This window comes from Lichenostomus cassidix, chromosome 1 (genome assembly GCF_008360975.1).
Source record: "Lichenostomus cassidix isolate B80296 chromosome 1, HeHo_3.0, whole genome shotgun sequence".
NCBI lineage: Eukaryota > Metazoa > Chordata > Aves > Passeriformes > Meliphagidae > Lichenostomus > Lichenostomus cassidix.
In genome coordinates this window covers 94,568,380-94,587,083 of record NC_139479.1, presented here as the reverse complement: position 1 = coordinate 94,587,083, position 18,704 = coordinate 94,568,380, and the positions used below count along the sequence as shown (strand labels likewise).

At 38.5% G+C, this 18,704-nt stretch overlaps 2 protein-coding genes across 7 annotated transcripts in view; one reads left to right on the top strand and one right to left on the bottom strand.

The window, feature by feature from the left end:
* Window positions 1–18,704, top strand: part of CMSS1 (cms1 ribosomal small subunit homolog) — a 220,243-nt gene that overhangs the window by 110,996 nt on the left and 90,543 nt on the right. Inside the window, exon 1 of one of the 4 annotated variants that reach the window (XM_085071869.1) lies at window positions 3,115–3,190. The exons of 1 other annotated variant lie outside the window; for it this stretch is intronic. In XM_085071869.1, the coding sequence (XP_084927995.1) occupies window positions 3,130–3,190 (61 nt within the window). In that variant the 5' untranslated portion in view covers window positions 3,115–3,129. 2 more of the 4 variants (XM_085071885.1, XM_085071878.1) reach the window with 2 other exon arrangements.
* Window positions 1–18,704, bottom strand: part of FILIP1L (filamin A interacting protein 1 like) — a 187,810-nt gene that overhangs the window by 109,187 nt on the left and 59,919 nt on the right. The window lies entirely within an intron of this gene.

The following is an 18,704-nucleotide window of genomic DNA, read 5'->3' as shown; positions in this document are numbered from 1 at the left end:
GGCAGCAGTGTCCTGGCTCAGGTAGCCAGATAACAAGTGTACCAAGCCAAAATAACTAAGTGGGTTAAATGGCCATAGCTGCAGCTCGGTCTTATTTATTGGGCTACTTAAATCTAGTTTTACCTAAGGAGTAATGTGTCTTTTGCACATACTTTTCTTTGCTTGACATTTGTGGTGTGTTGTTGAGCTTCAGAGAGCTTGTCTGGTAACACTGAGGTCACCCATCACATGTTTCTGTGTGCAGTTTAGGTGCATTTCTCAAATGCTTGCTAGGGGCATCTTGGTATTCTGGTAGTTTTTATCTTCTCTGTGGCTAAAGACCACCATGCACAGGGGGATGCAAAAGGACAACATTAGAGTCTTACATATGCAGAAAAAGTCCTTTGAAGTCTCCAAAACAATGAAGATTTAGTATTTTATTTTTGCCGTGTATGCCTTTTTTCCTGTGGCATTTGCTAGTACATTAGTTGTACCAGGACCATAGGAAGCCTGCAGCAAACTGTTTCAGTTGAATGTTGGCACCTTATTTTCCAGGGAGACTACACAGAAATGCATTTTCAAATCTGCTTTCAGATATTTGATGTTCCTGGTATCCATTCATCAGTTAAACAGTCTCATGTTACAAGATTCCAGAAGGATATGGGGAACCTCAGGGTTAAAAAAATAAAATAAATTAAAAAACTACAAAACCACAGCAAAACAAAACAACAAACAAACAAACAATAACCAACAAACCAAAAACCCCCAAATAAACAAAACTAACAAAAACGCCACCCCTGAGTAGTGCAAGTGGGATGGAAGGAAATTATGATCTCAGGGGGTAAGCATGATGCTTAAAGGCTGTGCCATGAAGGCACTGTGTCAAAGAGAGGTGGTTCATGCTTGTGATGCAGTGGAACAGCAGTGCAGAGGTCTGTGCCTGGAGCCTTTCTTATGGCTCCTCTGGCTTTTGAGAAGGGCCCAGGCAGCGCCTCTGTGATGGGATTTCTTGCATTTCTTTTGAGGCTTTGCCTCTGTCAGGTGTTTCTCAGAAGCAGAGCCTTTGCTCCTGGTTTGTTGGTGGCCTGGCTGTAGCTGAAATCCCTTTCAGGGTTGTTGCTGCCTGGCTCCTGGCTCGCTGTGGGAGCCCTTAGTCTGACCTCCAGTGGGTGGGTAGCGACAGGGCAATTCAAAGGGTTTCTCAGTGCCCTCTTGCTCTGTGGTTTAATGACATGAGAAAAGTGCATCACGTTACTGTCAGATCTTCCTTAATTCCTGCTCTAATTTCCTCTTGGGATTTGGTGAGTTTGTCTTGTTTTTAGATAGCCCTGATTTTCCCTCATCTCCCATGATTGCTGCCGCCACCATTTTTCCATTTGAGAAGGTGTTTCCAGAGATAACCTCTTAAGCTTCCTGAGTGCAACCCTGTGACATTCTTAATTTGTACGTGTTATTTTCTGCCACATCTCTAGCATTGGAAATTTCCATTTCCCAAATCTCTTTAGGAGAGGTAGGAAAAAACTTGCTTTGTGCGGGTGATGAGGCATAGGAGGTGTATTTGTCTTTTAGATCTTTATAACAAATATTTTGCATTTCTGAATTTACTAAACCCCCCTTGTAGGTAAATATTGGAATTTGCTGACTGAGAATCTGTTTTAATATCATACAAAGTTTTTTCTCTTGTAGTAATTGTCCTAAGTGCATGAAAAAGATAACAAGAAGTCTCAAAACTTAACACTGCTATAGTATTTAAAAGCTGGTTCAAGAGATCAAGGGAGTTTGTTTTCTTTGTTAAATGCCACTTAGTAAAAATGGAATAAATGTATGTAAAAGTACTGGATCTGATACTTCTCTCATTGACCTGTTATTCTAGGGAAGAAGGACTTTTATCTGTTTTTCAGACAGTCATTCCCAGTGTTGGGGATGGACCAGATGAGAAACAGATTTTGATGATAATAGGTTTCAGCGAATTTCATTCAAATGGCTTCCCAGGTAGGAGAGAGAGATCTTGGTGTGAGTTTGTGGACCTACATGCATTTTTTCAAATCCCCATAAGGCACAAATTCATGGGAAGCCAAACCACATTGGTTCCACTGTTTGTAGAGCTGTTTGCTCTTTTCTGTGGTGGTTTTTTAAAATCAAATTATGTCTGCCTTTGCTAAACTTCTGTTGTGTTGCTAGCTTTATTGTGTATGTTCCAGTTGCTAAAATACAAGAAGCCACAAAGGGCACCAGTGTAATAAACAAGAACAAATAAGGACAGTCTGAAGTGCTGTTACTTGCAGATAGTTGACTTAAAATCTGAAATAAAAAATGTTTCTGTTTTTGGCATTTATTTTAGTTACAACTTTCTTGCACCACTATGAACTTCTTTTCTTCCTCTGGAATAAATACAAGAGGAGTACTGCTCACTTGCAACTATTTAAGAAATGCAAGCAATGAAAGTAAAAATTACTTTCAATCTGAGAATTAGTTTTTATCTAAAAGTAATTATTTTACATTCTAAATGTTAGATCTGTTTTCAGTTCTGTATGCATGTTATGCAAAATTTTGAAAACATCACCTTCTGATGAAAGTTCAACTTTCTGATTTTTCCTATTTTCTCATTTCTGATTACCATTTAATATAATGAAATTATTACCATGATGCTTGTGCTTACTTTAGCTATAGTTATTTATAAATAGCAAGGATTTGGCTTGGAAAGCTATGATTATAAAAGCAATTTGGCATGGTAGATATCCTTCAAAATCCTCCTATGTATGTGTAAGTGACAACAGTATGAGATTACATTCAGTTTAAATTTGAGTCCTTATTTAAAAGTTACTGAATTTCTGCAGTCCAGCCTCCACTTTGAAACCTTGAAAATTACCTATTTGAAGTTTGTGTCTGTATGATCCTTACTACAGAATTGCTGCAATTTTCTTTAGAGACTCATCACTTCAGGCAAACTCTTTCCATATTCCCTTGTCATGCTGCTTCAAGATAGGTTTTCCTCTGGTAAAATGGTTTCCTTTATTACTTATTTGTTTATATTAGTAGTGGTTTCCCTTGTACGGTTAATTACTGTTTGAAAGAAATTGCAATTTCCTGTTCTGGTGTAACTTGTTTACTTTAGATTTGTTTGGGAATTCTTTCTATTTTGAAGGTGTAATGCTCCAAGGGATGATTTTTAATCTCTTACCGTCTCCTCTCTCTTTTCTTCTAATTTTAGGTAAGAATGACTTTTGCAGTGGTTTTATGATTTTGAAGAATTTCTACTTTGGTAAAGTATTAATCTCTCTATCTTTCTTACAAAAATGGTATTCTTTATCTCTGTGTTTAAGGGAGGAGGGGGAATTCTTGGCCAAAGCTGGTGCTGTGCCCTTTTAAATACTCTGGTACGGTTGCTGGAAGAGAGTTTGAAAATTTCAAGTAGATGTTTGGGTTTATCTTAATAATTTTCTATATGGTAGCAAAAATGGTAGCAAAAAATGTACAAGCAGGTTATCAACTGTCACCTGCAGTAGTTTGGAGAAGTTTGAAATATATTTCCCTTTAATGAAACAGTGTGTTGCTTCAGATTTCTTGTGGAATACCTGAATGCTCAAAGGCCTTGCCCAGGTATATAATGAAGCTTATCTAGTGGAAGTTCTTCATCTGTCTATACCCAAGAAGAATTTAAAACTAGATAGTAAAAAGTAGCTCAGCTAAACACACACTGTAAATTAAATGACAATTCAACAGGGTAATTAACACAAGTTGCAATACCAGGATTTCAGAGTTGTTTCTTCTTTTTCAAAATAAAAAAGCCTGGTGTGTCTTTACAGGGTAATAATGATGTGGGGGCTGTACTGAACTGTGTTTTTCCCTGCACAGCCATAGCTAACTCTAGATTTGGAAGCTTCCTGTTAAAAGGCTGCAATCTCAAGGGAAAAGATCTTTCATTTAGCAAGCCTAGAGACAACTTCTGATTATAGGAGAATCGGTTTATTGTGGAAAGTAATGCAACTATAAATATGACTTCCTGTGCAGTAGGCATGTTTGCCAGTTTCTGGAAGCTTGAAAAAGGAGATCTTGTCTGGTTACAATTCACAATCAACCTATGGAAAGGAATTGGGAACAGCAGTCCGTTTCTTTTATCAGGGACACTCTTGGTTCAAACTACTACAGTTCTGCTTTTTTGTTCTTTTTCCTATACGTATACAGTTTTAATTAATCAGTGAGAGGCCCAGCATGAGGTAATGCTGGAAATCAACAGTTTGAATCCTGTGATTCTTAATAGAGAATTAATGGAAACAGAGGTATTGCTATCTCCTTGGTCAGAGAAGTATGTCGTTTGGACAGTATCTAAAGGCAGGCTCTGGGCTGCTGTGTGCTTAATATTCCTTTGGGGTTTGTCTGCTTTTAGAAGACCAAAACTAAAACAAGAAATAATGTAGTTCATACTGGGAAATAATCCTGATCTTTAAAATTCTCTAGCATATGTATTGTCACAACTTAGTCAGAAGAACCCTCTGATCCTTTGTGTAATGTAAGGCAAAAATCTCTTGCTTATTATTCAAACAGATTTTACGTGGGTTTCAGCCTCTAATAAAATTATTGCAAGCTGCGTTAATTTTAATTTTTCTCAAGTCTTAAATGTTCTCCTTCCTTGCCATTCTGTCTGAAGGGCCATTAGAGATGTTCTTGAAAATGAAAAGTTAGAGATGCTGTTTCTAGAGACAAAGCTTGTAGTTTCCCAGAAGTGGGTGCACAGTGTTTGTCCTCATCTTTACGGCTTCCCATGAAACTGGATTCCAGCTGCAATGAGGAAGAGGTGGGAAGCAGTATGACAAGGAGAGTAGGGTAGAGAGGCATAAAGAATGAGGAAAAGGTGTGAGAAAGCTGGCATCAATCACTGCTTCAGAGAGAAAGAAAACATTGATCTAGGATCTAAAAGGTGGGATTCCTGTACTTGTTCTCTATAAACTGGCCTTGGCCATGTTCTTATTTTTAGAGTAACTAGGCCTAGAAGATATTCAGGCCTTTAGATAGTGGATCTCAATTGGTGGGAGAAACCTAAGAGGCAAAAGGGAGAAAGCACTTGTGTTCCATGTTGTGCACACACTCTTGCTTATGTACTTTCCCTCACTCACAGTTTTCCTTTCCTGGTAATCTCTTTTGTTGGTTAAAGAATTATCGTATTTGAGAGTTTGAGGCTGAGCAAAGCTTTAATTACTCTTCTGTGCAACTGCTATGCAGTGTTATGTACTCCACAAAGGACCAGAAACCTGGACATTGTGCCCCTGCTCTGGGCCACATCAGCATGCAGTGCATGTATATTTACTGCACACACAGCACCAGCCTGGGCCGTATGGATAGCCTTGCTACAGTGCAATTTTCTTTTTTCTCTTCTGTGCTTTGTTTTCCGAATGGACAGTAGCTTGGGGGCAGGGAGGAAAGAACAATGCACTGTGAAAAAAACTAGATTTCACTTCCTTGAGATCAGGTATTGTACTGGTTTTATAGAGATAATTTTTCATTCAATTAAGAAAATAATTAATAGACCTGTATTTGAGTACAGATAGAAATACTACTTTCTTTCGTCTGAGTTCTGTCCTTTTACTTAAAGAAGCTATGTTCATACGAACAAGCTATCTCCTCTGAAGGTTTTCCATATCACAAAGCTCATAGTCTAGGGAAGAAATGAAGTATGCAGTTCAGATTATTCATTTTGAAATATAAATTTAACTAAAAAAAAAAAAAAGTATAGATGTAGATTACATCACTTGTTCTGCAGTACTTACATTTTCTACAAGGATACCGGTTTACTGCCAAAATATGACTCAAAAGATCAATAGCAAACAATCTGTACAAGTTTACACAAGAGAACTGAAGTACTTCATTCCATAAGCATTGTGTTTTAAAAGCACACATTTCAAAAATAGATACTTCTTTGGGAAGGGTGCTTTCTTAATTCTCACTCTTGCTTTCAGAAGTATGTCCAAATAGTTACCGGGTTGTTTTTTTTTTCTTTCTGAGAAATCTGTTCCTGCACACTGAGGATGTAAGGGAATTGGAATGGCTATGGCTCTGAATGCTTGCAGTTAGCAGAGGTCAGTCATAATATTTCTGGCCACAAAGACAGTCTTAAATTTTAAAAAAATTTACAAGTTTGATGCATATTTATTGTAATGTGGAATTGAAATGGAGGTTTGAGAGGTACATTCCTATTTAAGGATATGCTGATTGTGGTGGCTGTGGTTGAGGGAGACTCATTTGTCATGTCTTTTTAAATATTGCTGTGCAGTGCATTTAATGTTTAATGTGCTTAGATTCCTTTTAAACCCCCTGGATTTTGTAATCTAAAAATCTGTATATTAAGAAGTGATTGATACTTAATGTCTGTGCTTGGTTAACATTCTACAGAAAAAAATTACTTGCACAATGTAATACTGTACTAACAGACATATCTCTCTTTTTTGTATAGTATTTTTTTTTTGAGTGTCAAACATTTTGCTTCTCAGTCATTGTCTTCAGAGTTCTTCTAATCATCTGTATGTTGGTCCATTTACCAAGACAAACATCAGAAGGGAAAAGGAAGGAGAGCTGCCAACTCTCCCCTGTTTCTTAATCTGAGATTAAAAAGTTGCACATAAATTTCTCAAGCTCTAGGAGGAAAAATGTGCAGTTTAGGAATGAATCCTGTCCCTTTTTGTTCAGCTCATGCTTTTTATTAAACTCTTTGGCTCTTGATTTGACATTATCTACCCAGTAACTGATAGTCAAAGTCTCCACAGCATTTCCAACAATACCAAAGGCATCCTGACCATCTACAGATAGTAATGTTTGATTGCACTGGGGTTTTTTTTATGCTGCAAATGTTTGAGTATGCTATAGCTTTTAGATTTGAGAAAAGGCACACATTCTAGAAAAACAACTGAAAAAAGTAAAAATTGGAAAATTTGGTGTAGGTGGGACAGAAGGGCAACTGAGGTAGTCAGGGCTTTCAGCTCTGGGTGTATTGCTGAATGTTCCTTAATTTTGGCACTTATCTGTTGAGATTGTGAGAACAACCTTCATTATTCTTAGCAGTTAGCCCACCACAAAGGTTTGTTCTCCTTTTATAGGGGACTTGTCAAAATACTATGACAACTAGGCTGATTTTAGACAAACAGATCCTGGCTTTAAAAAGACAGTAAGTCTGCAAGTCAAACATGGAGGGCAGCCATTGGCACTGGAAGAAGTAAGAAACCACAGATTGTTTTCTCGTTGGATGAAGAGCTTGAAGCAACGTAAAGTTAATTGAAGAATTCCTTGAAAGTGAAGTCAGCCTAAAATAAAAGCTAGGGGTCTATAATTTACTAAACGTGAAAGCTTTGTGAGTAGTAGTGAACATAAAAGTTTGAAAAAAACATATTTTAGTAAACATATCTGGCTTGTGTTATGGACTGTCCTGTTTTAATTATTCATCCAAATAATGTAGATTTGCAGTATGATCTCTAATTAGGCACGGTTTGATTTATTGAGCTGGCCCTACATAAACCATGATGTCATGCTGTACTGCTCAAAATTACAGCTCTGCTCTTGCAGTTTAAAGACGATTATTTTTAACTTTGGAATGCTTCAGTTTTGTGCATCTTGGCTTTTAGCTTTGTGAACTTAAGATGTGCTCTGCTCCTCTCCTCCTCCCTCCCACCAGATCAAAGCAATCTGTTGTAATGTAACCAGAACAAAACCCATTGAAATGGACTTCTGAACGCTCTCAGCTTTAATTTTTGTTGGTAAATAAGAAGAAAGGCAAGACTCTTCATGCTTGCTGTCAGGGGGGGGTTGAGAAATAGGTGCAATAGGTATTGAACTATGTTGTGCCAGGTGTCCAGATGCTGATGCCATTCCAGAGCAAGAATGCTTCGATTTTGTCTCCAAAAGGTCTTACGTTTTCTTTTGATGCCGTAATTGAAGAAAAAGAAAAAGAAAAAAAGTAGAGGGATAAAAAGCAAGGGAAAGAACCCAACCACACACAAAACAAAAAACCAAAGAGAGAGAGAGAGGTGCAGGATCCGCACTGCCTGTTACTGCAGGTAATAATTATTTCCTAGGAATGGGAACTCTCACGCACATGAGTTTTTACTCGTATGTGTTGCATTTTCTGCTTGTTTCCCGTTTGAATGGGAAAATTTGCCTTTCCTTAAACCCAGGTCTGTTCCAAATGCAAAAGGAAGGCTTTGCACAGGAAGGTTTCCACATTTCTGTACAGAGGAAGTCTCACTTCTGCAGCAATGAGCAGCATCCCTTTCTTCCAGCGTTCCTGATCTGGACTTGTGGACAAAGGGACAACACACACCAGAGTGTGGGGGAAGGGAGAACTGAAAGCTGGATCTGAGTATAATCTCTCCTGCCAACCTCACTGAGCACGTTAAGAAGAGACCCAGCATTTCAGGGCTGTGGGAGTCTTTCTGTGGAGGTGTCAACACTAGGCTAGGAGCCTGCAGCCTGACAGCGAACTGGGGAGGGAACACAAATAAAGGCATGGAGGCGTCACAGTTATACTGGAGGCACTTAATTACCTATAGATATCAAAATGTGCGGTTTGTGTTCAGAAGGCAGTAGCTGTGCCAAAGAAAGGCAGACTCCATTTTCTAACAAAGCAATTTCTGACTGGGGGGGAAGGTGAAAATGTCTTCCTGTGGATTTTAGTGGGAGGACTCCGTGAGCTGCTCTTGTTAGTGATTGCAGTGTTTCAGGCTCATGCAGGTTGAGAACAATGCATGTTGAGTCATTGCAAAGCTGTACTTCTCATGAGGAGCCTTGATTATATAGCAGCTGACTGAGTTTCTATGCTATAAATTGATTACAGCTTAAAAGACTCATAAAAAGTCATGGGATTTCTTAGGTTTTTTTATAAGGATATTCTCAAATGAGTATCACATTTTTAATATAATCAGTTGTTGACTAATATATTGGTTTTAGATGTGCTCTTAGTTGTCCTATAACTGTATTCAGTTTAGGTAATGAGGCTTGGAGACAGTGTTGCTTCAGGGGAAAAGGAGTTCATACCCTTTCAGTGCCTTGGTGCCAGTGAATGTAAATGGATGGAAAGTATGTGTGAGTTTGCTAACGAATTGTATGTATAGTGGAAATACTGGATGTTTGAGTTCATTTGCTCTTTTTTGACCTGGTAAAGTTGCCAACTGAAACTAAATTTAACCATCTAGAATAAGGTGAAGGCATTAATTCTTTGAACATTCGAGTCTCTGGTTTGCAGTCAGTAACATGGGCCTGTAATGTCTCGGTTGTAACATATTATCAGTAAAAACAGCCAGCTTTCGCTTTTGAGCTGATCAACTGTCTTGTTGAACTGTCTTATTGATGAAATAAGTGTTAGGTTTCAGGTAATTCCATTGTGAGATGCTCATGTTTTGTCTTGTATTAATATATGCTTGGGGTTTTTTTTTAATATCAATTACAAATCTGAATATAATCTCTTTTCCAGGATGGTAATTAGCACAGTTGAAGTCAATCTTGCTCAGAGATCTGAGTGAGGTGACTGTCATCCACGGTGTCTGTCTGGGCACACACATACACAGGCATTGGTTTTGTCCTCACTTTCTTTAGTGGATCTGGCAATACACTTGGTACAGAAACAAACAGTCAGACCTTGAGCAACTTATGACTGACAGCCGTTTAATTCTTTTCTGTGTATTAAATGACTGATGTAGATTTAATTATTTTTTTCTGGCAGCTCTTCTCCTGACACTTACTTGCTGAAACTGGTCTTGGAACTTAGAGGAGCAGCTTGCCTCTGAGAGTATTAACAGCTTCTCCATCATTTTGTCTTGTCATTAAAACTGGACATTCACCCACAAGCTGTCTCACAGCTCTGTAGTTAAGGACTGAAAATACTCTGTGAGTATCTTTAGCCTGCAATATATGCTGAAATGATCCTAATGGTCAAAAAGTTGAGAGTGGTGATGACTGTCATAAGAAACGAACAGGGAGGTGGGACATGAACATGCATGCTGTGATACCTCTGGAATTGCCAGGAGGTTACCAGATGGAAAGTTAATGATGCTTTGCTGTTACAATACTTCAGTAGCTGCCCTTTCCTTTTGCTTTTCAATGTAAAGCTGTTTAGTGTCACGTTAAAAAAGTCTCTTAAAGAACACATGCCTAAAATTATTTTATTGTTACTGGTACCAAAACCAGCTGGGATCACGGCATACAAAAGTACAGAGAGATGGAGGTGATCAAATGTGGTACTCAGGGAGTCTCATGAATGTGAAGTCTTTTGAATGATACAGGGAGGAGCACATTTGGCAGCTGCATAATTTGAACAAGTCCTTGGGCATTGATTAATGGTGTGCTGGTCACATACCAGAACTTCCCACATCTCTTGCAATATTCTGCCCTCTCATTTCCACTTTTTCAGCTGCAATTGTTCTCTGGCCTGTTTTCGACAGAACAAGCAGGCTCAGAACAACCAAAAAAAACTGAGGGAGCTCATCTGTGCTTGTCTGTCTTGGGTGGAAGTGGTTAGGGAATGATCATGCAAGCAGCTAGGCTAGTTTGAGGAGTGTTGACCTGCCCTTTGGCTGTGTGTAGGAAAAGGGAGACCTCTGAGAAGAGGTGACTCCTGGCACAGGATGCATGCTCACAACCAGTGATGTCTCTGCCCTGCATCTGAGGATTACACAGACAGGTACACAGATTATCATCTGACTGCTTTGTCATGGGTTGCTAACTTGAATTAGTTAGTAGAGAAGCTGTGATGCCACAGGTCACAGGGTAGGCTCTAGGAAAGCTAAGCAGCCTTAGTGGCTGTACACTAAAAGGCAGACTGCTGCACTTTTTGGCAGAGGTTAAAAACAGCACAGCTTTGCTTTTGGAGTTTTGTGAGACCAGTTCTGACTGGCACAGTGGAAGGTGCGCTTTTTCTCAAATGCAGCTTTTGCCCAAGTAAAACTTTTTCATTATTGATTATATCTGGACTTCAGGAGGCAGTGCTAAGATGATTCACATTCATTAATTAAACTTCCAGCACCATCCTGGGAGGCAGGTTTAGAGAGGAGGAAATGGAGATGAGTAACCTAAAGGTGCAAAGGGAATCTGCTTCAAAGCTGAAATTAAACTTTGGCTCCAGGCATCGTGCCTCTGGAAATTCTTACACTACTTGAGTTCATGTCAACACTGTCCAATTACAGCACTGTAATTTAGAGTAATGTATAAATCTGTATCTACAGTGGATAAGATTTGCATAAACCACAACTATTAACAATAAAAGGACTTCTATTAAATAATTAAGTAATAAAAAGATCATACCATCAGTAGCATGGATAGCCTGGCTAAGAAAGGCTGCCACTTCTTTATATCTGGTTTCTGCTGAGCATTGGAAAGTAGATATATTGTCAGACCAGTGGCCACCTAGTCCTGTATCTCATCTCTATCTGTAACAGTTAGCCAGAGAAAGATTACAGAAACAAGACAAGTCTACAGTTATGCTCTTTTTTTTTGTCACGTCTTGCTGGTTTTGACAAATCTGCTCAAATTCTATTCTGAAATCTATTTCCAGCTTTGAATTTTGGAAATCGTGCTTCATTGTGGTAACATACCCATAGTAATCTGTCTTTTCTTGTGAACTGTGTGACTAAGCACACCCAAGCCTCCCTCAAACACGTTTTGTAATCACCATCTGCTAATGGTGTGTTGTGATATATACTTGCATTTGTGAAGTTTCTTTTACAGCAGAATAAATTCATCTGTCCACCATAGCCTAGAAGACTCAAGAAATGTGGTGAGTCTAGTTACAGTGTTTGTTGTTTCATCCATTTTATAGAACAATTAGTGGTTATGGAAACTGCCAAAAGACCCTTCCTTGTAGGAATTTGAAGGGAGATAAGGAAGGCCCTTATTATAAAATGTGGAGGAAGTCACTGTGTTTTGTGTTTTGTTCCCTGAGCTCTGTAGTTGCCTCCTTTCCATGAGTGGGCCTGTCATTTGTGTTAGCATCATGATATGCTTGCACTGAATGGCTTTTGTATTATCACAGGCCACTCAGTCCACTTAGTAATCTTTGAGAAAAGCCTTTTATGGCTTTGTTTTTAGTCCTTGTGTGAGCATTGTTCTTTTAAAACAACAATATCATAAAATGGTTTTATTAAAAATTGCAGAAGTAGGTAATTGATTAAAAATATTTTTCTAAGATTTAAAAGAAAAGTTGTGATTTTTTTTTAGTACTTACACGTGGTTCTGTATTACTGTAAGGAACAAGGGAGATCAGGAAAACAAATTTCCCCTGGCTTTCATTGCAGGCACATGGGTCAAAGACCCGGCATGTTGTTCTCGGAAGAAACCGTTTCATTTTTCCTAATGTGGACATGCAGTACTAAAGCTTGCTGGTTTATGACTGAGCAGTACTAAAATGCTGTTTATTGTCAGTCTCTTCACATCTGAATCATGTTATTTAATCCAGATTTTCTTTGAAACCAGTCAGATGTGCAGTATGCATGAATGCTTGGAGAAGCCATGGGTGTTAGGCACACTCTGATGCTTTTAATTATTTAGGTTAATCATGAATTTCACACGTGGAGAGAAAATGCATATTTCTGTTCTCTGTTTCAGTTAACATATTGAATGGAAGGTACAGCTGATTTTTTGTAAGAAAAAATAATTCTGTGGAAAATAGTAGGTTTTTGGTTTGCTTATGCTATGTGTTTGGAAACTAAGGTTGAGCTGGTTTTATGCATCCCCTTTGTAATCTATGAATGTATTTCTTTGTTTGCTTGGACAAGCATTTCACTAGGAAACAGTGGCATTTGGTTTCTTTGTTCCTTCATCCAAATTTTACCGAGGAGGAGAAGAAAAAAAAAAAACTTTCTGGGTTCTAGATAGTGATACCCTCTCTTCCTGGAAATAAACGTATCCTAATTTTTCATCTGGAAATAAACACTTACTTATCTTCATTTCTCATGTGCAAATCAAAGGCAAGAGCTTCTCATTCCATCTGTCAAATCAAGGGTTAGTATGTGCTTTGTTGCATCCTGACCTGACACACATTGTTTTTATTTTCCTTTTACCCTTTAATTTATAAAAGTGACTGAAACCTGCAGAAAACACCTTGGTATGTGGAAATTTAACTTTTAGCTATAGGAATTAAATCTGGCACTAGATACTGCCTCTTTCCAAGAATCTTGTCATTCCTGCAGTTTGCAAAGCCTTTATATCATCCTGTATGGATGAGCTTCTGATTTATTTTTCTTCTTTATAGACATAGTATTAATCAAGTATAAGTAATGAAAAATCAAAGAGCTATATCAGAGAAATGGGAGTTTAATTTCTGTTTGGAACATATGCCTAGTCATGACTGTCAAGGTTCTTTTTTCTGCTCTTCTGGGGCTTTTTTTAAACCCATGGCTAGAACATCCCATATGTTGTAATACTTTCCATTTGCAGAGCCCTCTGTTTGATGATTGCAAGCTGCTCTGTAAACATTTTTTGGTCTGACAGTCATTTTTCAGAGTCTGGAGCCCTCTCCATTTTTGGTGGGAATGTGACTAAGTGATTTGTTCAGGGTCATGCAGGGTATTAGCTGGAGCGTTGTAGTAACATGGATTTGTAAATTTTTTGCCTTCCTGATGTCTTTATTGTATTGTTCTCTACATTACATAGTGTAGTGCAACATACCTGGAAAATAACTAGAAAAATGTTTTGGACTGAAAATACAAAGTCTGGCGAAGACTAACTTGGGAGAGTTTGGAATAAGTAATCATTACTTCCTTACACATTTTTAAAATTATGATCACTAAGGATAATATCTACACTGGACTACACTAACAGTCTTATGAAGATACTTCCTTTTAGATTATTTTAGATGATACACAGATGCTATATATTGCTTATGTGTAAACTTGAGTTTTGGATAATTATTAAAATTCCAGAATAGAAAGTGTTAAGACATTTTGATCTGCGTGGTCTTTCTCTCTTTGTGTTTGGTGGTTTGGGGTGGTTTCTTGTGCATGGGGTTTTTTGGTGATTTGGGGGGTTTTTTGTGTTCCCATCTCTTCCCTGCTGGATATAAGTGCAATAACAGCTGTTAAGTGTAAGCAAATATTGCATACAACAAAGGTGATAAGAAGAGGGGATTTTCAGCAGCTGAACACATAAGATCATTTCAGTTCTAGGTGTATAAGGAAGGGTAAAAATTTTGGTCTCCCCAATAAAGAGGAGCATTTAATAACGACAGGATTTCTTCCTTTTTTCCTCTTTAATTCTGGTAGCTTCTGTGGACTATTATTTCTGTTGCTGTTTCAATATTTGTGTTTATGAAAAAATATCATCACTTCAAATAATATTTTTGTCGAGATTATGGTATTCCTTATATATTAAATAACTTGAGAATTTCAGGAAATTCAGTCATGTAATTACAAGGTGTTTGCACATTGCTTTTTGTGGGTAGCATAACTCCTTAAAAAGGAGTTCCTCAAGAGTGTTGAGAATATTTTACAAGGATGAGTTAAGTGAAACATTTGTTCAGTTACCACTGGTATTCAGTAAGGAAGAGAGCAGATGTGATAGTGGTTTGGGAGGCAGTTGAGGTAACATCTAAGAACATCTGGTGGATGTTTCCCTAGCAGCTGAAGGAGCTACACAGATGCTAAATATTTTTCCCCCGTATTCTTATAATGTTTGGATGTTTGTGACTAGAAAGGACACTCATCTCCCCCAGTACAGGCTTAGATTTGCATCAGTGAAAGTTTGCCTATGAAGCTGAAGAGAATGATATGGAGAACTTGAAAATGCTTTACTTAAAATAGCATCCATGTAATAAGAAAGCTTTTGGGCATTTCTCACCTGCATCCACTGATAATGTATGTAAGGGAGTCTGTACTAGCTTGTATTAAAACTGTCTGTATTTCACCCTACGTCACAGGCATTAGTTTGCCAATCTACATCTATCTCTGAGCCATTAATATATGTAGAAACATTTTCAACTTGGCTGTTACCTGTTCTCAGAAAGTTTGAGCTGTTTTTTTCACAGATGTTCTCTACATGAAAATCAGAAGGTTTTGGGGTTTTCTTTGCACATAACAATGGGATTTACCAGCTGTTAGATTAATTGCTTAGGCTGAAAAGGTAAAAACCAAATAATTTTACTGTCTTCTTTTGAGAACTCAACTTCATTAAGGTTATGATAAGAGCTGGGAATGTTACAAAACATTGATTTTTTTTTTTCAGTAGCATCTTATCACAAGTGTTTATTGAAACCTTCTCGGTTAGCTGTCCCACCTGTACAAGTCACATTAACTCGTTCCATCAAATCAACAGACTGAGAACAGATGTTCCTATGAGTTTCAAAAGCAGCTGCAAAGCTGTATGGAGTCCCAGCTGCACAGTCACATACCTAATCAGAGCTAATTTACTATTGTGTGCACACTTTCCATTCAGAGTGCCATGTTGCTGGGCAGGAGCAGTGATCATCTTCAAAGTGTTTAATTTGATGCGATCTTTCTGGCTTAAATTGGCCATTTAGGTTGTTCAGTGTCTAATGAAACCTGTAAAAAGACTGCTGTGGGCTGTCCTGTGGTTACAGCAGCTAGTAGAGCTCTTTCCCAAATATCCTGTCTCTTTTGCTTGGCCTGGGTGAACACTGCTTGGTGGTGCTAAACATGGGTGGGATGGAATGGGATGCCCTCTGTCATGACCATGAAGAATTACCAGAGACCATAATAATGTTGTCATCTGAGAAATCTTGTTTAGAGTTTTTCCAAGAATGCATAATTTGAAGCTTGTGTTATCATGTCCCTTGGTTATTCCACTTAGCAATTGGAAGATAGGCATGTAAATTTATTTTCAGTAGGATTGGCCTTCATGAGCCACAAATGTGCCACTTCATAGATGTAGCTTAACATGATGATTTGCAATTGGCTGATTGCAAATGCTGGCTTCAGGCTCCAGAAGGTGCTTACAGCACTATCTGTTCCTGAGCAGGGTGGAGTTTCCTGCTAGCTTAGTGCCAGCTGAGTGGAAGGAGAAGTTTCTCTTCTATTTATTAAATGATATTTTAGATAAACTGGAGTAATTCTCAGATGTGTTAATTTTTATTCTTGCTATAAAGATCAATCTAATTCTTCTTGTGGGACTAAGGCAATTCAAAATTCCAAGTTCTTTGTCATGTGTTTTGAACTCAGCATAGCCGAGAAATTTGAGCTACCATGTTCTTTCTCCACTGGCCCCAAATGGGGGGAGAATAGGGAAGCAAAGCCCTTACTCTTGGTGGTTACAATCTAGAAAGGGTTACTCTACCCTCTGCAATAATTATGTCTCATGAATGTATTCTTTGGTGCTTTTGTTTTCTTTCTACTCTCTGCTGGCTTACATTTTTCTTCTTTGTCTTTTCTGGCTGCTAATTGCAGTATGCTTTAGAAACTGTTATATGGGGAGTTGCTAATTAATAGGAAGAACCTAAACTTTGATATATTTTGGTGAGTCTCACTTGCTAGCAACTTTAATCACATAACCAATTTTGGGAAAGAGGGAAGCAACGCCCTCCCCCATGAATTCTTAATTACAATAAAACAGTTGCTGCATTATTAGGAATGTAACCTAATGGGCACACAGTTAAATATTTACTTGAGAGTTTATTTAGTGTAGCTTGCTTTCTTTTCAAGCTACAGATTTCTACATTGTGTCCTTTATTCAACTGTTTGGTCTTCCAAAACTCATAATCTCTGTATCTGTGATGTTAAAGAAACCAGAGTGTGAGGTCAAAATTTCCATTACATAGCCAGAGAGGAATTTCAAGGAACAATGCCAAAATAACTTAAAAAAACAAATTTACAGGAAAGATGACTCATCAATCAACAATTGCTGCTTTAGAAAATAGAATTAGTTATATATGTTTCGGGTACAGAGATGGACAAAATGCACCCTGGCAGGCAGGGTTAGATCAGGGTGATTTGTTTGTTTGGTTCCAGATGTTTTTACCTTGACCTATGCCTCTTCCACCCCAAAGGAGGACCTTAAGTAGCACAGAGCTTCACATTGCTGGAATCATTGCCTCTCAGAACTGCAACTATCTAGCAAAAAGGAAAAGATTTTCTGGTTTCTTTTTGCTTGCACTGATTAGCTAAGCAGCTGAAGGACAAGAGGAATAGTCTCTCCCTGTGCTTAACTGCTCTTGAAACTTAACATGAGGCCACCTGAGAGATCAAAATATAGCCTTTTATATTTGATGAAGGTGACAGACTTCTGCTTCAGTATGCAGTAATGTGAATGTGAAAAAGATGGGATAAAAAGCAGCTTCCCCTCTTCTACAACACTGTAAAAATAGCGCTTAGGAGTGAAAACCGTTCTGAGAGGAAATGTGTTGAGCTGTGGCAGCGTCTCTGGGGGAGCATGGCAGGCCTGCTGCTTGTGGCTTTTTGTGTCATGCCAGCCCTTCAGTGGGAAAGGCTCTGTGCCTTGAGCCTTTGCTGCTGTGTCAACTTTATATGTGAAGGAACTAATGAGTACTGTAACTTTCAGGAGATGGCACTGGAGGTGAATCTGCCATATCCTATGGTTCTTTCTGCAACCCTGTTTGCTTTCTCGTCCAAACAGGGAAGAGGGAAGGAAATGGTGTCACTACTCACTGTCCTTCTCACAGAGGGTAGGTTGGATGTTTCTCCCTGACAGGATACGTAATGATTCCATAAAGCTTTCCTGCTCATGAGACACTTCATCAGAGTAGCATACCAACTAGAGGTGTGACTTCTGACTTCACTGCTTTTTGGCTTTAAAATTAATTTAGTCAATACTGTAATTATTTGTAAGCATGAGGCACACTTTTGTACCCTGCAGTATATATGTTGTTTTTACAGATTTTCCTTTGCAATCACATTCTTTCCCGGAATAATAGTGTGGCAGCCTTGATAGTACATGCCTTTTGAAAAGGGATGTGATCTGCAAACCAGCCCTGTGTGTTATATGTGTTTTACTGCATTTAAGTTTGATGCTTCCCTGTATTAGAGTTCTGAAGATGTTAGCATATTTAGAGCTGACTTCACTTACTGAAGCAGATCATGTTTCCAAGTGTGCAGACTGTTTCTTCTGGAGCTTAAACCTGTCAGAGAACCATAGGGACATCCTCTCTCTTAGTATGGATGGGTGGAGTGTTACAGGTTAAGGGTTGCACTTCTGACATTCAGTACATTTGAAATTGTGAGAAACAGCTGAAACTCTTGTGGGTAGAGGACAGAGTCACTGACATGTTCCCTGTTTCTCCCCACTGATGCCAGATGTATTTACAGCACAGCACTGCAGAGCTCAGTGAGGCAGATCTGTGCCATGTGCTGATGCTGGAGCCTCTTCTCCAGGACACAGTTCAGTGCATGTTAGCAAACAGCACAGCGTAGTTAATGGGATTGGGGCCAACAGTGATATGGTTGCAGAGTCCTTTTGAGGGTTAAATGGGATTGCTGCAGAAATCGATGCATTCCTTCACCCCAATCCCTTTTTCCTTAGGTTTTCTTCACAGTTTGGATTTCTGGATATTTGTTTTTAACATGTTAGTGCAGAGAATTGGATCACAGGTGACATGTCTGAGTGATGGCCACAATACTTGCAGGTTTCAGAACACAATTGCCATCTCTTGGCTTAGCCTAATCCTCAAGGGTGATAAGTAAACAGACCAAAAGAGTTTCTCCCAGTTTTCCTCAAGAAGTATTCCCTTTTATCCTTAGAGGCTGGAGAGCCTAGCAACTATCTCTGTGTTTTATTTTCCTTAAGAT